This window comes from Lissotriton vulgaris, chromosome 3_1 (genome assembly GCF_964263255.1).
Source record: "Lissotriton vulgaris chromosome 3_1, aLisVul1.2, whole genome shotgun sequence".
In the NCBI taxonomy this organism is placed as follows: Eukaryota; Metazoa; Chordata; class Amphibia; order Caudata; family Salamandridae; genus Lissotriton; species Lissotriton vulgaris.
The window spans coordinates 634,940,175-634,959,453 of NC_141689.1; the positions used below are offsets into that span (position 1 = coordinate 634,940,175).

The 19,279-nt window shown below is 52.0% G+C and overlaps 1 protein-coding gene across 1 annotated transcript in view; it reads right to left on the reverse strand.

The window, feature by feature from the left end:
* SKIC3 (SKI3 subunit of superkiller complex) overlaps nt 1–19,279 on the reverse strand; it is a 1,256,060-nt gene that overhangs the window by 122,970 nt on the left and 1,113,811 nt on the right. The window contains exon 36 of the mRNA XM_086960925.1: nt 5,538–5,662. Within this exon, the coding sequence (XP_086817051.1) occupies nt 5,538–5,662 (125 nt within the window). The remainder of the gene's footprint in view (nt 1–5,537; nt 5,663–19,279) is intronic.

Sequence of the window (19,279 nt, forward strand, 5' to 3'; positions counted from 1 at the left end):
CGTCAGCGAGGACACATAAGCCTCACCCCGGTGCGCTGACATCAGTTTTCTTCTGAGAACTATTCCGCGCCACAACGCAGAACCATCACAAACAAAAATTGTGAGAATATAGGAACAGAGTGCGAAAAATCAGATGAACGAAAGGAAAGAAGCGAATGGTGAGGAACAGCACCATTCGGGGAAGTTTCAGGCACCGTGGCACTGAAAGTCATAGAAGGGAAGAGCAGAGAACAGCTACTGCAAAGCAACTTTGCAAGCAAATACGACATTCTCCATGGAGACAGAAAAATATATGGAAAATGTTGCAGCAGACAAAAGAAGCCTGCAACCACAGTCTATTAACAGTGAAGGACAAGAAGTCCAGAACAGAAGAGTAATGACAAATTACCCTAAGACAACACTGTAGGAGAGTGGGGTCTGCAATCCTATGGTCACCCCCGATTTTTTCTTTTTGCTTCACTGGTTTACGACTTTCCCTGGCTGTGGGCCTGCTAATCAGACCCACAGCCTAGCTGTTCTCTCTCTAAATTGACACACATGTACCTTAGGCGCATTTACCAATTGGTACTGGGCCACCTTATCAGTCCCTGTACAGCATACCTTAGGTATCCAGGGCATAGGTGTACCCAGGGCCTACAGCATGTATTATGCCACCCCTGGCTGGCCATCCAAATCTGACACAACTGGCTGCACGACAGCTGGGGCAAGGTGGTGTATCCCTATATCTAACCCTAAAATGGACACATGTATTCCTATCAGTCACTCCTATGGCAGGCCTTATCAATCCTGAAGGTAGAGTGCTTGGAATTATGTGAGATGGTGCTCTGGCATAAGCTGAGCCCGTTTGCAGCTTGCGGAACCAAGTCCTAATAGCTATTCCATGATAACGCGTACCATATACTCTTAAGTGCATTATAATCCTCGCGGTTATTTGCCAACTTTGGTATCGCTTTATCAAAACATGTCGAGTAAGGTGTCATACGAATTGGAATACTAACCCCTCGCCAATTCTGGCGACGGGGTTAGCATTCCACCCTTCTAGAGGGACACGACATGTATGTAACTGTGAACCCCGGTTAAAGTTAACTCGAGCCTCAGCATCACAAAATGGATGCTGCCACCGCAGACACAAGTCTGACCTCCTGCTGCTGGGAGTCCTTCCAGCGAGGAGAGCTTGGACAAAGGGTTTCCTGTCAGGGGCGGTGCTAGCACCATCCCAGACAGGGTTTTGTGTATCCCAGGTAGGCAGGGCTTAGAAGAAGGTGCATGCAAGTGGCACCCCGGTGCTCACTGTGCATATGCCGGCTCAAAACAGTTCCAGGGGCACACCAGCCCCTGAGCTGGGGAAAGTCGGGACAAGGGAGAGGGGTGTAACCACCCCCCTCCTGGTCCCACCCATGGGCAGGACCTAGTCGCGTGCCAGCCCCTTTTCTTAGGATAAAGGTAGGAGCGGGCCCCCTTCCCAAATTAGATCATCCTGAATCTTGAACGACTTTCTACGAAAGGAACTCTTGACTTTCTTTGAGGACTCTCCCTTGTGGCTAAGGAGTAGCCACCCAGCACCCGCAGGCACCACCTAAGCATCGCGGTTTGCTGCACGTCCATCCTTCGGATCAAGACTGACCAGCTCGACGAGACCAGATTCCCTGGCATCTCTGACCTCTACCTGCATCATCAGCCCAGCTGAGATTCGTGGGTGTGACGAGACCTGAGGGACCGGCCATCTTCTAAAACTGCACGACGCTTAACCAGCACGACCTCCGAGGGATCCTCGAGTGAGTGCCCTGGGGTTTGAGAAGCCCCAACCCTGAGCAGCTCCAGCACCGAAGTCCAGCCCCCCAGCATCCACGAGATGTGCGTGGGGCCCTTCTGCTCCTTGCTGCTCACCGCGTTGTCCGGTCACTTGCCTGCTGGCTAGAGGCCCTCCTGACGACGTACCACGACGCCATCTTGACTCCACCGCGTGGGCTTGCCTTTGCCAAGGGTTGTTGCCCCCATCCTGGGTCCAGCATCGCCGACAGCAGACACTTTCGTGGGACAGCTCGAACCTCCAGCCTGGTCGCCGACAACGCCTCCTAGCCCGTGTGACTGCAGAGTCCAGCGTCGCCCACTCACCTGGTCGAAGTGACTTCATCCGGTGCCATCCTGGTGCCCACACAATCACTGGCTAGTGATTAAGAACGGAGTCCCCTCTGCTTTCAGGTCGTCTCCATCACCGATCCAGGCTTGGATCACACCAAACATCTTCACTGGTCGCCTGCCAGCAACTTCTTCTTTCAGGCTCCATAGACTACAACGAGGATTCCCGACGTCTTTTGAACCCAATGCAGCCGCAGCCCCTGGGCTAGGTAACCCGAGCATGTCGGTGCTCCAACGCAGGTTCACTCTCAAAGTGTCCAGATCCTTTTTCGTTTTAAGTCTATCTAGTCGGATTCGTCCGAAAACAGTAACTTTAGAAATACTAGCCTCCATAGACTTTGTCCCGCATCCCGCGTGAGAGTGCACACTCTGCACCCGATCTCCCTAGGCCTCCTGCTCCTAACCTTAGTGTTTAGTAGTGTAGTCCTAGCGATCCTGAAGCCTCTGGATCTTGTTACTTACCTGCTAGTATTTCGCATTCCACTTTTAGAGTATATGGTTTTTCGTGCCCCTCAGGCATTTGTGTAAATTGTGCAACTTGTAGTATTTTCGTAAGAGTTTTGTATTGTGCTTAGCTCCCTGACTCATAAAGAGTCAGGGTAGACTTGTTATAAATAAATATCCTTTATTTTTCATAACAACTTGTGTGGTGTCCTTTCACTTGGTGTTCAAGGGGTATATGTGATGGTAAAACAGCTGGCTTAACACGCCCTCTAGAGTTTAGCCTAAAGACTGCTTTTGTCCACGCTACTAGGATAGCTGGTCTATAAGGCTGACTTACAACCAATCATCAATAAGGGTCGTTTGGTATGATACACAGTGATCACTAGAATAGTGAGCACTATATATCAGGCCAACTTCTCACATAACACCATCAAGGAGAGTCACATCCTAATCTCAGGGCCAAGTCTGCGCAACAAAGCCAGCAAAACAATCACACATAGTCAACAAAGGGCCGTCCAGCAGCAAACAATGCCAAAGTCCCAAAGGAGAACACAAATGGCCAGAAAACACACTCCACAGCCAGAACTACCGGCCTAAGAAGGCCCAGAACCAACCCAACTCAGCAGTCACTGAGGAGGGGAAGGAGGAGGATAAGGCGGAGGAGGCGGAGGAGGAGGAGGAGGAGGAGGACAGAGCCCGGCCGGAAACCTTTGGTTGGCGGAGTCACCAGAGCATGGAACAACAGGCTGCCCTCAAACGAAAGATCAAGGAGTCGCTCCCGAGTATTTTCAGGGAACACGCCGTCCCGAAGCCAAGCATGGCGACGGAGGGCGACTGAGGAAGACATGGACCGGCCCTGCCCCTCCAAGATGTCCAGAGCGGACCGTAGAATAAACGCCGCTAGCTCCCGGCCTACCAAAGCATGATGCTGTAAGTCTACCTGAATAGTTTGTTGGGAAGCTGCAGCTCCCAGAGACTCAGCTGAGTCCCACAAACAAATGGAGGAGGCCTTAGCCAATACACAGAAGGTGTTAAGGGCAGCGGTGGTCGAGGCGAACATGTTGAGCCCCCACGAGTCCAGCCAGCGGGCCTTCTGGGACGGCGGAGTCAACAGTGGCGGCAGGGAGGGAAAAGCAGTCCGCAAAAGTGGACTGTCAGCAGAGGGGTGGAGGGAGAAGGTGCTGAGGCACCGGATCCCCTGAGGCGGACGCCTCCAAGCCCTCGTCAGGGAAGAAAGAAGCAAACCCTCAAAGGTAAGCAAGATCTCGCTCCCACCACAGCCCTGGTGGAGAACCTCCAGAGATTGTCAGCCGGAAAGTGAGCAATCGGGTCACCCATGCGCAGAATGACCACTGCTGTGGACACCGCGTGAGCGAAGGCCTCACCCACCTCCATAGGGCCCCGCGGTAGAGAAAGCAGCTCCTCCATGGGCGACGGCTGCAAACTACGGCGGCGGTCGCTGAAACCACGCAGGATGGGCAAAGGCCAGACCTGGAAGTCAGAAAGTACCGATGAATGGGGGACCGGCCGCTCCTCCGACGAACATCTCTGCCTCAGAAATGGTGGGGAGCCGACCTTCGGTGAAAAAGACACCATACGGCGGCCAGTCTCGGGGGAGGACGACACCAATATGCAGTCAGCCTCCGGAGAAGAGGGAGCGTCCGAAGACTAATCCGCAACTCGATGCCTGTCTGGAGCCGTAGAGTCCGCCACCTGAGGCAGTACAGCAATGCCATCCAGCGCCGAAGGAGACACCGGATAGGGCTCCTCCAAGCCACACCGCTCTGGGGACCGGATCCCAAGTGGTCAGGGGGTGGCTTCGGAACGGCGCCGACTCAACTTCTGCCGAGGCAGCCGTCTGCGTGGAGGAATGAAAGGGACCAGGGGAGTGACACAAAGCCCTCCGCCAGCCTCTGCTGGCGAACCATGCGGCGCTGCCAGGGCCGACTAAACCTCTGGCTCGCCCTCCGACGAGGCAACTACCTGCATGGAGGGACGAGAAAGGCCCGGAGGGGGGCCAGTGGTCCCTGCCCAGCCTCTACCCAAAGCGGGATAAGGAGGGTCCACCGACCCCTGTGGTGCCGCCCGGTCCAGCAGCTGCCGGCGTCGTAGCTGCGTCACCTAAGCCATAGACAGGACTACCTTGTCAAAGGACCGAGAGGGGCTTGGGGATGCAACCGAGCCCCGCGATCTCCCGCGACACCACAGGGACTCCTGCAGGAGTTTGCGGCGAGGCAGAGGCGCCGTGGTCTGAAGGAGGGACCCCCGAGGGGCCGCACCCAAACAGCACCACATTCTCCAATCCTGGATCCGAACCAGTCAGCGCCGGGGGCGGAGCCACCGGCGGCGCCGCAGAGGGCCCCGCGCAAGGCAAGGGATCCGTTGATGCCCCAGGAGGGGAAGGAGGAGGAGACATCAGCGAGGCCTGCAAAGCCACCGCGTATGTCTCCATCTGGACCCTCAAAACCCCATCACCAGGAAACGGTGGATAGGAGGACGGCAGATGGGGCTGCATCACCTGCGGAGAGTCCACGCCCGACAGGCCGAGCACCAGTCTTGGAGCCCGAAGGCATTCACACACTGTTCCCCCAAAAAAGAGACAATGATGAAGAAAAGAGGCCTGCAGCAAGACCGGAACCGCATTGCACGCGGAAAAGGAAAAAACCGACGTAGACGCGCTGGGGTGGGGTTTATGTAACCTCGTTGATGACACATACGTGGACGACACCTGGGTGGAGTCACGTGATGCCGCCCCACCTCCGTTGCGCAGGGATGCTGTGGCAAAATGTTTCTGGATCCAGTCTCACGCCTGGGGATAATTCTACGTGAAGGAATCTAGTAGTCTTATATCAGATAGGTTAAATTTTGTATGTCGCAGGCACCTACCACAGACAAATAGATACATGGATACATACAAATGTTCACCCACACAACTAGAACAACAAAGAAATTACCTTTGTGCAATGATCCTCAGCTTCTGAGATTTTGCCTGAATCTTTTAAACCAATAACAGACTGAAACCCAGACCATTTTTCTAGAGCTTGAGTGTAGTTAGTTGGAAGGTCTGCTCTATGCTCCACTAGAAATAGGAACAGTAAAAATGATTAAAACAAGAAAAGCTTTTGTACAGCATACTTGTTCATTGCTAACAGAATACTAGATTTATTGTTGTATTAAACAATTAGAGCAACTGGTATTGAATAAACTGTACTCAAAAAGCAATATTGTAAGAATGTCACTTTTAAATGATGCTATATTACTCTGCTCCCCAAATACTGTCTATATCAATGTGACTGCAGGTACAAGTACATTTAAACCTCTAAATTTTGAATTTCACACTTGCACGAAAGGCCAGTCTTAAAATGGGCAGATTCTTTTTAAAGTCACATCATGCTGCCTCATTCCCTTTGGCAAAAGGTCAACTCGATCTCGCATTCATGTAGTGTGATGCATTTTTCAATGTTTGCCTGTAAAATGCTATTTCACTTTTGTCTATTACGTTACTGCAGAAAGGGATGTTACACTTTGGCTGAAGGCTGACTAAATCTTCAGGGTCTGGGAAACAGATTGTTAGAGCACAAGAGTTACAAAGGCATATTTTAGAAGTCTCAAGGACTACAGACTTTGGATGCATCTTTTGCTTTTTGTCATGTCTGGTGTTAGCCAAGACCTTTTTGGTTTTACTGAAATTATATGTATAATATAATAAATATGGAATCTTTCAGCCGGGCCCTCTCAATGCTTTGTTCTGCTTTTGAGTCATTCACATTTTTCTTCCACCAACCACAGCAGGGGCAGCCCATTTCAACGACTGGCTAACTTCACTGTGAGTGACGGCATTCTGCCCTTTGACAAGTAGAATATCTACAGATAATGTAGTCCCTTTGTACTACGGACAACCATAGGAACGAGTGGTTTTGAAGACCAAAAGGCACTTTTTTTGACAAGCTTTTTTTATTTTTTAGCTCACAACTCCTAGGGGTACAGTGCTGCTGACAGTACCTACATGTTCACCGCTCTGCCCTTCTTTCTATTGTCCCATTCTCTGGAGTGAGTATTTATGTTTGTATCACTTTCCACATCCTGTATCTCATGTGCTGTGGGGGACGAAGTAGCACCTACATGCTTTCGCATCTCACTTGATCTAGTAAAGGATCAAGGGGGAGTGGTTTTATGTTCACTTGGAGTGTTCTATATTGCAATAGTGGTGCTATGGTGCTGCGCTTTGGTATTCTGTAATACCCTTGTTTACAATGAGGGGTTTCATAATTATTATACCCTTCTCTTGGTTGAGGCGCAATAATAATAATCCCAACCTGAGTGGTGTATTCAGCTTATTTTAGAGGGGCGTGATTGCATTCCATCGTCTATTGGATCACTTGTGGTGTACTCATAAAACGTCAGTCCTGCCAAGTACCAGGCATCAGGCTTTATTGTAACGCATTTTAGGGCTGCGGACCACATAACCGCACTAAAGCACAAGTTACTACTTGTGTAACGATATATCTGTAAGAGACATTAGTTAGTGATAGATTCCTTACCTTAGAATATCCCCAGGCGTCAGACTGGATCCGGAAAGTTTTGCGTAGCAGTACCCTTGCGCGTCGGTAGGCGTCGTCTGCGGCTCCGCGTCCGTCGTCGGCGTCATGGGCGCCGTGATGACGTCGGAGTACTTAGACGCCGCCTCCGCGTGCTGACGTCAGTTCTTAGCCACAGCTTTTCCGCGCCAGAAGCGCAGAGCCATGACAAAAACCAACACTGGTGCCAAGAAACTAGGGCCCTGAAAGGGGAAGACCTTAACCCTAGATATTGGTTCGCAGAACGGGGAGGATGGGTGGGTCGGTAAGGAATCTATCACTAACTAATGTCTCTTACAGATATATCGTTACACAAGTAGTAACTGGTGCATCTGAAAGAGACACGTTAGTGATAGATTCCTTACCTTAGAATAGATACCCCAGCAATACCATCCCCGTGGTGGTGGGTCTGCGAACCAATAATCACACCAGAAAGTCCTGGATGACGGAACGGCCAAAGAAGCCATCCCTCCGGACTTGGCTGTCCAGGCAATAGTGTCTTGCAAACGTGTGCAGCGAGGCCCACGTAGCCGCCTGGCATATGTCCTGCAAGGGCACACCTCGGCCCAAGGCAGTTGTAGTGACAGTGGCTCGAGTAGAATGAGCCCTCAGCCCAACAGGGGGTTCCTTCTTAGCCAAGGAGTAACACGCCTGGATGCACAAGATAATCCACCGGGAGATTTTCCGCTTGTGCACCGCTTTCCCATTCTTAGCGCCCGCGTACCCAACAAAGAGTTGATCATACACCCGGAACTGTTGTGTGTGGTTCAGATAAAATGAGAGCGCACGTTTTGGGTCCAGACGGTGGAGCCTCTCCTCCTCTCTCGAGGGGTGCGGAGGCGGAAAGAAGGTGGGCAATGTGATGGATTGCCCAATGTGGAAGGCCGTGACTACCTTGGGGAAGGAAGGAGGGCCTTGTCCGTAACACAACCTTGTCCGGATGGACTGAAAGGAAAGGAGGCTTACAAGACAGAGCCTGGAGCTCACTCACTCTCCTGGCAGAGGTGATGGCAACCTGGAAGGCAGTCTTCAGAGAAAGAAGGCGAAGAGGACAGTTGTGAAGTGGCTCAAAGGGAGCGCACATCAGAAATGTTAGAACCAGGTTCAAGTCCCACTGAGGCATCACGAAGGGAACAGGAGGAAAGGTATGAGTGATGCCCTTCAGAAATCTGTTAACTATGGGGGACTTGAACAAAGAAGGTTGGTCAGGCAGCCTCAGAAAGACTGAAAGAGCTGAAAGATAGCCCTTGATAGTGCCCAGAGCAGAGCTCTGCTGGGCAAGAGAGAGAAGAAAGAGGAGAACCTCAGAGAGAGGGGCATTGAGGGGATCCACAGCCTTTGCTGTGCACCATGCCACAAATCTGTTCCACCTGCAGACGTATACCGAATTAGTGGAGGGACGCCTGGCTGCCAGAATGATGTTGCAAACTTCAGGAGGCAAGTCAAATGGCCTCAACTGTCGCCGCTCAATCTCCAAGCATGGAGGTGGAGACTGGACAGGTTCGGGTGGAGGACCGTCCCCTGCTGCTGCGACAGAAGGTCCTCCTGAAGAGGCAGACGAACCGGGGGATCGACTGACATACTGAGTAGCTCGGGATACCAGTACCTTCGTGCCCAGTCTGGAGCCACAAGGATGACTTGTGCTCGGTCGCGCTTGATCTTCTTCAGCACTCTGGGCAGAAGTGGTATAGGCGGAAAGGCGTACAACAGACCGCAGCTCCACTCGCGGCGAAAAGCGTCGCCGAGCGAGTGCCGCCTTGGAAATTCCAACGCGCAGAACTGATGACATTGCGCGTTCTCTTCGGTGGTGAATAGATCTAACCAAGGCTCTCCCCAACGCAGAAAGAGGCCTTGCGCCATGTCCGAGTTCAGACGCCATTCGTGATCCATCGAGCACCGACGGCTGAGTTCGTCCGCCCTGGCGTTCAGAGAACCTGCCAGGTGTTGAACCACCAGAGTCACGCCCTGATGTTCCAGCCATTGCCAGAGGCGCAGAGCCTCCTGGCATAGGGTCCACGACCCCACCCCGCCTTGTTTGTTGCAGTACCACATGGCGGTGGTGTTGTCCGTGAACACCTGCACTGCACTCCCTCGGACAGACGGGAGGGAATGCCTTCAGTGCCAGATGCGCAAGTTACTACTTGTGTAACGATATATCTGTAAGAGACATTAGTTAGTGATAGATTCCTTACCTTAGAATATCCCCAGGCGTCAGACTGGATCCGGAAACTTTTGCGTAGCAATACCCCTGCGCGCTGGTAGGCGTCGTCTGCGGCTCCGCGTCCGTCGTCGGCGTCGTGAGCGCCGGGATGACGTCGGAGTACTTAGACGGCGCCCATGCGCGCTGACGTCAGTTCTGATAGCACAGCTTTTCCGCGCCAGATACGCAGAGCCATGATAGAACTAACACTGGTGCCATGAAACTAGGGCCCTGAAAGGGGATGACCTTAACCCTAGATATCGGTTCGCAGAACGGGGAGGATGGGTGGGTCGGTAAGGAATCTATCACTAACTAATGTCTCTTACAGATATATCGTTACACAAGTAGTAACTTGCGCATCTGAAAGAGACACGTTAGTGATAGATTCCTTACCTTAGAATAGATACCCCAGCAATACCAACCCCGGTGGTGGGTCTGCGAACCAATATCACACCAGAAAGTCCTGGAGGACGGAACGGCCAAAGAAGCCATCCCTCCGGACTTGACCGTCCAGGCAGTAGTGTCTTGCGAACGTGTGCAGCGAGGCCCACGTAGCTGCCTGGCAAATGTCCTGCAGGGGGACACCGCGGCCCAGGGCGGTTGTCGTCGCCGTGGCCCGAGTGGAGTGAGCCCGCAATCCAGCTGGGGGCTCCTTCCTCGCTATGGAGTAACATGCTTGGATACACAGGATGATCCACCTAGAGATGGTCCTCTTGTGCACAGCCTTTCCCTTCTTCGCGCCCACGTAACCAACGAAGAGTTGGTCATCCACCCGGAATTGGCGCGTGCGATCTAGGTAGTAGGAGAGCGCACGTTTTGGATCCAGACGGTGGAGCCTCTCCTCCTCTTTCGAGGGATGCGGAGGCGGAAAGAAGGTGGGCAAAGTGATGGACTGCCCGATGTGGAAGGCCGTGACAACCTTGGGCAGAAAGGAAGGCCGTGTACGTAACACCACCTTATCAGGATGAACAGACAGGAAAGGTGGAGAAGAAGAAAGAGCCTGGAGCTCACTCACCCTCCTGGCAGAGGTGATGGCAACCAGGAATGCCGTCTTTAGAGTAAGGAGACGAAGAGGGCAGTTATGAAGTGGCTCAAAGGGAGCACACATCAGATAGGTGGGAACCAGATTCAAGTCCCACTGGGGCATCACGAAGGGAACAGGAGGGAACATGTGCGTGATGCCCTTCAGAAATCTACTTACAATAGGGGACTTGAGTAAAGAAGGCTGATCTGGTAGCCTTAAGAAGGCTGATAGAGCAGAAAGGTACCCTTTAAGAGTGCCCAGAGCAGAGCCCTGCTGGGCAAGGGAAAGAAGAAAGAGCAGCACTTCCGAAAGGGGTGCAGAGAGAGGATCCACAGCCTTTGCTGTGCACCATGCCAAAAATCTGTTCCACCGGCAGGCGTATACCGACTTTGTGGAGGGACGCCTGGCTGCCAGAATGATATCACAGACTTCGGGAGGCAAGTCAAATGGCCTCAACTGCCGCCGCTCAATCTCCAAGCTTGTAGGTGGAGACTGGACAGGTTCGGGTGCAGGACCGTCCCCTGCTGCTGCGACAGAAGGTCCTCCCGAAGAGGCAGACGAATCGGGGGATCGACTGACATGCTGAGTAGCTCGGGATACCAGTATCTTCGTGCCCAGTCCGGAGCCACAAGGATAACCTGGGCCCGGTCGCGCCTGATCTTCTTCAGCACTCTGGGCAGAAGTGGTATAGGCGGAAAGGCGTACAACAGACCGCAGCTCCACTCGCGACGAAAAGCGTCTCCGAGCGAGTGCCGCCTTGGAAATTCCAACGCGCAGAACTGATGACATTGCGCGTTCTCTTCTGTGGCGAATAGATCTAACCAAGGCTCTCCCCACTGCTGAAAGAGACCTTGCGCCACGTCCGAGTTCAGACGCCATTCGTGATCCATCATGCACCGACGGCTGAGTTCGTCCGCCCTGGCATTCAGAGAGCCTGCCAGGTGTTGAACCACCAGGGTCACGCCCTGATGTTCCAGCCATTGCCATAGGCGCAGAGCCTCCTGGCAAAGGGTCCACGACCCCACTCCGCCCTGTTTGTTGCAGTACCACATGGCGGTGGTGTTGTCGGTGAACACTTGCCCTATGCTCCCCCTGACAGAGGGGAGGAATGCCTTCAGTGCAAGACGAATCGCCCTCAGCTCCAGAAGGTTGATATGGAGCCGGGACTCCGCCGGAGACCAGAGACCTCTGATCTCCGCCTCTCCCAAGTGGCCACCCCAGCCCTGGAGGGACGCGTCCGTCACAACTACGTGCTCCGGTTGGGGAAGGGAGAGGGATCTGCCGTTGACCCAATCGCGGTCCGTGAGCCACCACTGCAGCTGTCTCGCAGTGCCCTCCGAGATCAGGACATGGTCGGAAAGGTTGCCCCGGTGCTGGGCCCACTGAAACTTCAGGTCCCACTGCAGAGCCCGCATCCGCCACCGTGCGTGATGCACCAGAAGGATGCAGGAGGCCATCAGCCCCAGAAGCTGCAGCGTCAGCCTGACCGAAATCCGGGATAACGGCCTGAAGATCGGAATCAGGGCCTGAATATCCCGGACTCGCTGTTCGGGCGGGTAAACCCGAAACTGCGCCGAGTCGAGAACCGCTCCGATGAAAAGGAGCTTCTGAGAGGGGCACAGGTGTGACTTCGGCACATTGATGGAAAATCCTAGCCTGTGCAGGAGATCCGCCGTAGTCTGGAGGTGGTTGACGACTGCCTGGGGCGAGCCCGCCTTCAACAACCAGTCGTCTAGGTAGGGGAAGACTGAAACCCCTAACCTGCGCAGGTGAGTGAACACCCGTGGGGCGCTGATAAGGCCGAAGGGGAGCACGGTAAACTGAAAGTGCTCGAGGCCTACCGTGAACCGCAGGTAGCGCCGGTGGGCCGGCAGGACGGGGATGTGGAAATACGCATCCTGCAAGTCCAACGCTACCATCCAGTCTCCTGGGTCTAGGGCAGCTAAGACCTGAGCCAGTGTCAGCATTTTGAACTTCTCCTTCCGGAGGAAGCCGTTGACGTTCCTCAGATCCAAGATAGGGCGTAGGCCCCCTTTGCCCTTCTTGGGTACCAGGAAGTAGTGGGAGTAGCAACCACGACCTACTTCTGGCCCAGGAACGCGCTCGATGGCCCCCTTGGCCAAGAGGGCCGAAACTTCCTCCTGCAGGAGCCGCAAATGATCCCCCGATACGCGGTGGTGTTGCGGTGGCATGGCTTGAGGGGTCGTCTCGAAGGGGAGGGAGTAGCCCCTTCGGACGATCTGCAGCACCCACCTATCCGAAGTGACTGTGCGCCAGTGAGAGTGGTGATGGCGAACCCTGCCCCCCACTGGCGTCACATGGGCCGAAAAGCACGGACTAGGAGGGTTTAGAGGCGGATGCTGCGGGGGCAGGTGTGGACTGGCTCTGCTTGCCTCCCCGACCGCCTCCACGGCGGTTTCCACGGCCGCCGCCGCGCTGGACGACAGTTTGCGGCGAGTGGCTGGCGGCACGTGTGGGGGCGCCCCTTCCTTGGCCACGAAAGGAGCGAAAAGCAGCCCCTTGCTGGCGCGGGGCCGAGAGGCCCAAGGACTTGGCCGTAGCCCTGGAGTCCTTAAAGCGCTCAAGCGCGTGGTCTGCCTTGTCGCCAAAGAGGCGACGGCCATCGAACGGCATGTCCATGAGGGTATTCTGGACATCAGCCGAGAAGTTGGCGGATCTGAGCCAGGCGTGGCGCCGAATCGCCACCGCCGTAGCCATCGCTCTGCCCAGCGAATCAGTTGTGTCCAGTCCGCACCTGATCGAATATTTCGCTGCGTCCCGGCCCTCCACCAGGGCTTGGCCGAGTTTGGCCCGTACCTCCAACGGACACTCTGGCAGCAATCCCGCCACCGTTTCCCATATAGAATGGGTGTAACGGCCCAAGAGGCATGCGGTGTTAGAAGACCGTAGTCCACAGCTAAGGGACGAGAAGACCTTCTTGCCAAAGGCCTCGTACCTCTTGGATTCCCGATCAGGGGGAGCCGACGGGAAGGCGGTCTGGGAGTTAGAGGCCTGGATAACCAGACTCTCGGGTGGGGTGGGTGGACAGGAAACATGGGTCGCCCGGAGCCGGGCGGTGGCGTCTGGCCACGCTCCTATCTACAGGCGAACCTGTAGCGGGCCTGGACCAAGTGCCCAAAAGAACGTCCGACAAGGCCTCATTAAACGGCAGCATAGGCTCCATGGAGTTTGACTGCGGCTTAAGGACCTCAGTGAGGAGGTTAGTCCTCACGGCCGCGACGGGGAGCTCAAGGCCCAATGCCTTAGCAGCCCTCATCAACACCACACTATATGTCGCGCCCTCCTCCGAAGCCACGGTAGGAGGAGAGACGAATCCAGTGTCTGGAGAGGTGTCCAGGCCACTGGCCTCCCCGAGGTCTCCTGTCCAGTCCATGCTAGACTGACATTCCCTTGTCAGAGGGTCCTCAGACCCCTCCCAATCCTCCTCGTCCCCCATCTCCTGAGACTCAGGGTCGTTAGTGAATGAGGATGGTTCATAGGGATAGAAATCCCCGAACGGCGTCGGGATCGGCGCCGACGGGCGCCGTCCCGACGTCGGGGCCCATAGAGAGGAGGTATTGGAGACGGCGTCGGCCGGGACCGACGCCGGAGGGGACACCACACAGACCGACCCCGGGGGGGTCGTAAGGTCCACCGGGGACGTTCCATCGCCCGACGAGGGTCGAACGGCACCCTGCGGCGTCGGACCCGAAGGCACCGACGACGCCGGGACCGCCGAACCCTGCGGCGCCGAGCCCGAGGGCAGCGGCGGCGTCGGGATCGTGGAGCCCTGCGGCGCCGGCGTCGAGGCCGAAGCACCCGACGGCGTCGGGGTTCAACCCGACCCACTAGGGCCCCCAGACGGGTTCGCTGGGCCCGAAGGCGCCGCGGAACCCGTCGGAAAAGAAAGGGACCTCATGACCATGAGGAAGCGCTCTATCTCCTCCGGCGTCGCGTTCAGCCCAGGGACCGGGGGGTATGGAGCCGAACGCGGCGCCCGCGACTCCTGAGGAGCCGCGTGGGCGGTGTCACCCGAACCCCCGGCCGCATCGCGCGAGCGTCGGGGGGAGTCGGAAGAGCGATGATGTCTCTTCGACTTCTTATGCTTCTTACCTGACGACTTGGACCCGGAGGAGTGGCGCCGACTCCCGGAGCTGTAACGGCTCCGCCCCCGCGACCTGTCCCTCGACCTCCCGTGGAACTCGGATTTGATCTTGACAGCCTGCTTCGCTGTGTGAGGAATCTCCCCTCGCCGCCTGTGACCTGTGCTGCCTGCTTGGAGCTGCTTGACTGAAGCCGACGCTCAACCTGTAATCGCTTCGTGGCGCTGCCTCCCCTTGACTCGCTGGTGTGAGCGTGAGCTTCATTCTGCACGCTCTGCCCATCGCTCCCAGCTGGAGTCAGAGGGGTGAGGCCAGGGTGTGCATTGAGAGCGCACCTAGCCTGGGGGACTGCGAGGACCAGAACTCTTAGCTGAGATCAGCTGGTTCCTCTTCCCCCAGGCGAAACGCCCACGGACACGCCCACCGACGAGGATACATCTTCGTGACACCCGCTTCGCGGGCGCCACTCACTGGAACTCGGATTTGATCTTGACAGCCTGCTTCGCTGTGTGAGGAATCTCCCCTCGCCGCCTGTGACCTGTGCTGCCTGCTTGGAGCTGCTTGACTGAAGCCGACGCTCAACCTGTAATCGCTTTGTGGCGCTGCCTCCCCTTGACTCGCTGGTGTGAGCGTGAGCATTCTGCACGCTCTGCCCATCGCTCCCAGCTGGAGTCAGAGGGGTTGAGGCCAGGGTGTGCATTGAGAGCGCACCTAGCCTGGGGGACTGCGAGGACCAGAACTCTTAGCTGAGATCAGCTGGTTCCTCTTCCCCCAGGCGAAACGCCCACGGACACGCCCACCGACGAAGCGTACAAATATCAACTCGCTCCCCGCGACGCGGGACACGCGCGGGACCAAGCGCGGGGCTAAGCCTGGGCAAAGGGCGGGCCGTCTGTGGCCGTCCGAGGACGCCTGAGGACGGGACGGGCCCCCCCCCTTTTCATTTCGACCATCCCTACAGAGAACACCTTAATTGGTAAGTCACTAAGGGAAGCCCAACTAACCTGCAGTTAACATCAGAGCTCACATCGGTATACTTGTGAGATAACTTTTAAATAACAACAACTTAAAGCATATAGGTTTTAAATGGGCTTCAAAAAATTACGTTCCCGTACGATATTTATGAGAAGAATGGGGACAGAGAACGCTATCTGGAAATCTACCGACAAAGCCATTAAACCTGGTCGGATAACCTTAACGCCGGCAATCAGCACATACTTTACTACACTTACAGCTATAGACACTCAAGAATTGATTACATCTGCCAAAGAAACCTCTCTTAACGTTTCGGTGATCATAAGGGAATCAGAAAGCACTCCAACGAAACCTAACTCACAATCTAAATTGGGTCTTCTGGCCACCGATTCAAGTAGCAAATTACTTTGTACTCCAGTAGATCTATAAAACTCTCAACAGGAACGGTCCACTCTAAAAACTTCTACTCCTATCAAAAACGGAGGGAGCTCAACGTTATTTGGCAACTCAAACGTCAACAAATCAATTCTTGGACCACAAAAATCGGACTACGGAACAAGCCAGAATAATAAGGATAAAACATCTCCTCCAATCACCTTACTTGATCTCTCATCTGATCCCTTCAACTTTAAAACAAATAATAACAACATCAACACGACTTCACCCATTTCAAAAGCCTTGTTCTCGCTGCAAGAGATTTTGGAATCTGTCCTCTCTTTTCTGGGAAACATTCTAGATAACTCCGATCAAACCCTGGACGTTCAAATAGGGATATTAAAACATCTAGTTGATAAGAAAAAGAAAAAAGATCTCTTCTTAGCAGAGGAAAATAATTTACCAACAAAAATAAAAACTGAACAATATGACATATCAAAAGAACATAATAAGGAACAGAAGAAAAGAACACGCGATTTTGGTACCCAAACCTTTAAGACTCAATTACAACAAAAACAAAAGACGGAACATTCAAATGATTCAACAATATATTCACTAAAAAAACTCTTCAAAGAAAAACATCAGCAAAAGATTAATCACTTCCCAATATTCACAAAAAGAAGCGAAACAACTACACCGGCAAATAATTCCGTATCAGATATCCAAGAAATACACACCGCTAAAATATCAATCCAAGATAATGGAGAATTTACAGATAAAAAGAATCAGGAAAACAACATAGAGGGAAGGAAATGTAGGAGGAAAAAACCAATAAGAAGGATTCAAAAAAAGAAAGCTCACAAACTGAAATTTAGAAAACCTGTTATAACACAAAACCTTGCAGAGGAACAACTCGAAAAAATAACAGCATCAGAAAGCATTGCAAAAATAGCAACCAGAAAAAAACCTGAAGAAAAGTCGCCACAATTAGACCCAAGAGCGCAAGAATATGTCCCTTTCAGACTTCCGGAGTAACCAAGTCAAATTAACAACAACAAAGCCACGGAAGACATAAACAGGTACAAACAAAGAGAGAAAGAGTCTTCTCCCAAAATTCTACAATTCGAGGAACTCTTTCCTAGTGACTCATCTCCACTCAACAGAAGAAGAATAATACATCTATTACGCCATATTAAGCCTCTTCAATCACTGAGCAGTAACGAACTCGATTTAGTAACTTTTCCCATCAAAGACAATACTAAATTAGTACGGGTAACATTTTGGTCGTCTGTTCTCCCAGAAATCATTCTGAATGACAAAGAGATACTATACAAACAAGGCTATGATGTAATGGAAAGAAAGGAACCAACGGTCAGTAAAGCCTCAACCGGGTATAACGCTCAAATAAGTGCACTTTCTAACTCATATTGGAAACAATCCCAAAGGAACTATGAGGTGAAAGAAGACCAAGTAATCATGCACTCAGATATCCAGTCTGTAGGGCAAGAAAAACTAAAAATCCAGGTGAACCAAGGTCAACGGGCCGTCTGGTACCAAGCCCCTAAAAAACTTGAGAATGACAATAATACAAAATCTTGGGCTTGGGTCTCAGAGACTCTGAATAGCAACAAAATCAGGAGACTTCAACAGCAATCTGTTTAGCACCGGCATAAAAATAACCTCCTGGAATATCGCAGGTGGAATTAAGAACAAACTGTCCACAGCTACCAGAAATCTACCGGATATCTTGATATTACAAGAAACGTGGGCAACCGAACCTATCATTGTTCAAAACTACTATGTTTACGAAATTTCAGCAACAAACACTCATCGAGGTCATGCCAAAGGCGGCTTAGCCATTCTTCTAAGTGAAGAATATCTGTGGGACCAGGAACTATTAGATACTAACCTAGAAAACCTTCAGTGCATCAAAATCTCCGCTAAAACATTCAGTACGGCCCACTCTAAAACAGTTCTCCTCTTCAATGTATATGCTCCTCCGGGTAAAAAGCATGATATAACATTTTTAAAAATCATGGAAAGGATCGAGAATATAATAGAAAACCATCTTCACTCACCCTTTTTAATTGTTGGCGACTTTAATAGTAAAATTTCTAACCTAGAAATTAATAAGTGGGCAAAACAACACTCAGAAGAAGGTATGGACATCATATCCCCGCAATTTCCGGAGGGCATACGGACTGACAAAAGAGGGAAACTGTTATTATCAACATTGACAAATATCAATGGAGTAATAGTGAACGGTAACATGGAAGGGGACATTCCAGCAAGTTACACCAGGCGGGGTAACGGGACTCCATCTATTGTAGACTACATAATTAGTAGCAAGGATTTGTTGGACACAGTCTCACATTTGCTTAACCAGTTCTGTCAAGAAAGCGACCATACCCTAATGCATCTGACAACAGATTGGTTACCAAAATCTTCTGCAGCCTGCCACATTATATACCAAAAAAGCAATATAGTGGTCAACAGCGAGAAGAGACGCATATTCTGGAACTCTTATACCATCGACAAAATCACGTCCTTGATTGATCATTCTCAGTTCCTAACGAAAATATTCTCAGATAATCCTATCGAAAATTTTGAATTCATCATAAAAGAATTCAGACTTCTCATCCTTAATATGACAGCAAAGGATGCAGCAGGCACCAGTAGGAACAAAGACAAAAATAAGCGCACTTTTAAGAACTCTGAAGTAAAGAAAAAATTAAACAAATACATACGCGCCCAATATATGAATCCCACTCCAGAAATAAAAAAGGAAATAAATAAAACAAAAAATCAACTAAGACGTGAGAATCAAAAAGCTAAAAAATCCTTACAAGATCGTAATTGGGTCGACATCCAGATAGCGGCAAATAAGAATGACCAGCGCAAATATTGGTATCTAATAGGAAAACTTACTGGATCCAAAAAGAAATTACAATCGATACCGGTCCCTCCGAACGCCTGGGAAACTTTTCTGACAGACCTTTACAGATCAAACTCAAGAGTCCCCTCGGAATGCAGTGGGGTTTACAACAAAGGAAATGTCAAATATCCATTAAATAAAATTACTGCATCATCTGTCGAACTAAACATACGTAATGCAAGATCAACAGGTGCTTCTGGCCCTGACCAGATTCCGATCAAAGCATTACAAATTGCCCCAAAGGAATGGAGTCAGTTGCTATATCACCTTTTTAACTATACTTTAGATACTGGTCAAGTTCCAAAATCTTGGCAGGGAAGTATAGTCATCCCGATCCATAAAAAGGGAAGCAAAACCCAGGCATACTATTAACGCCAAATAGCACTTGTAGACGCGGTGGGCAAAGTATTTGCAGCAGAAATTTTACATCGTCTAAAAGAATGGGCCTTCACAACAGGTCAGATACCAATGTTTCAAGCAGGTTTCAGACCTAAACATTCGGTAACT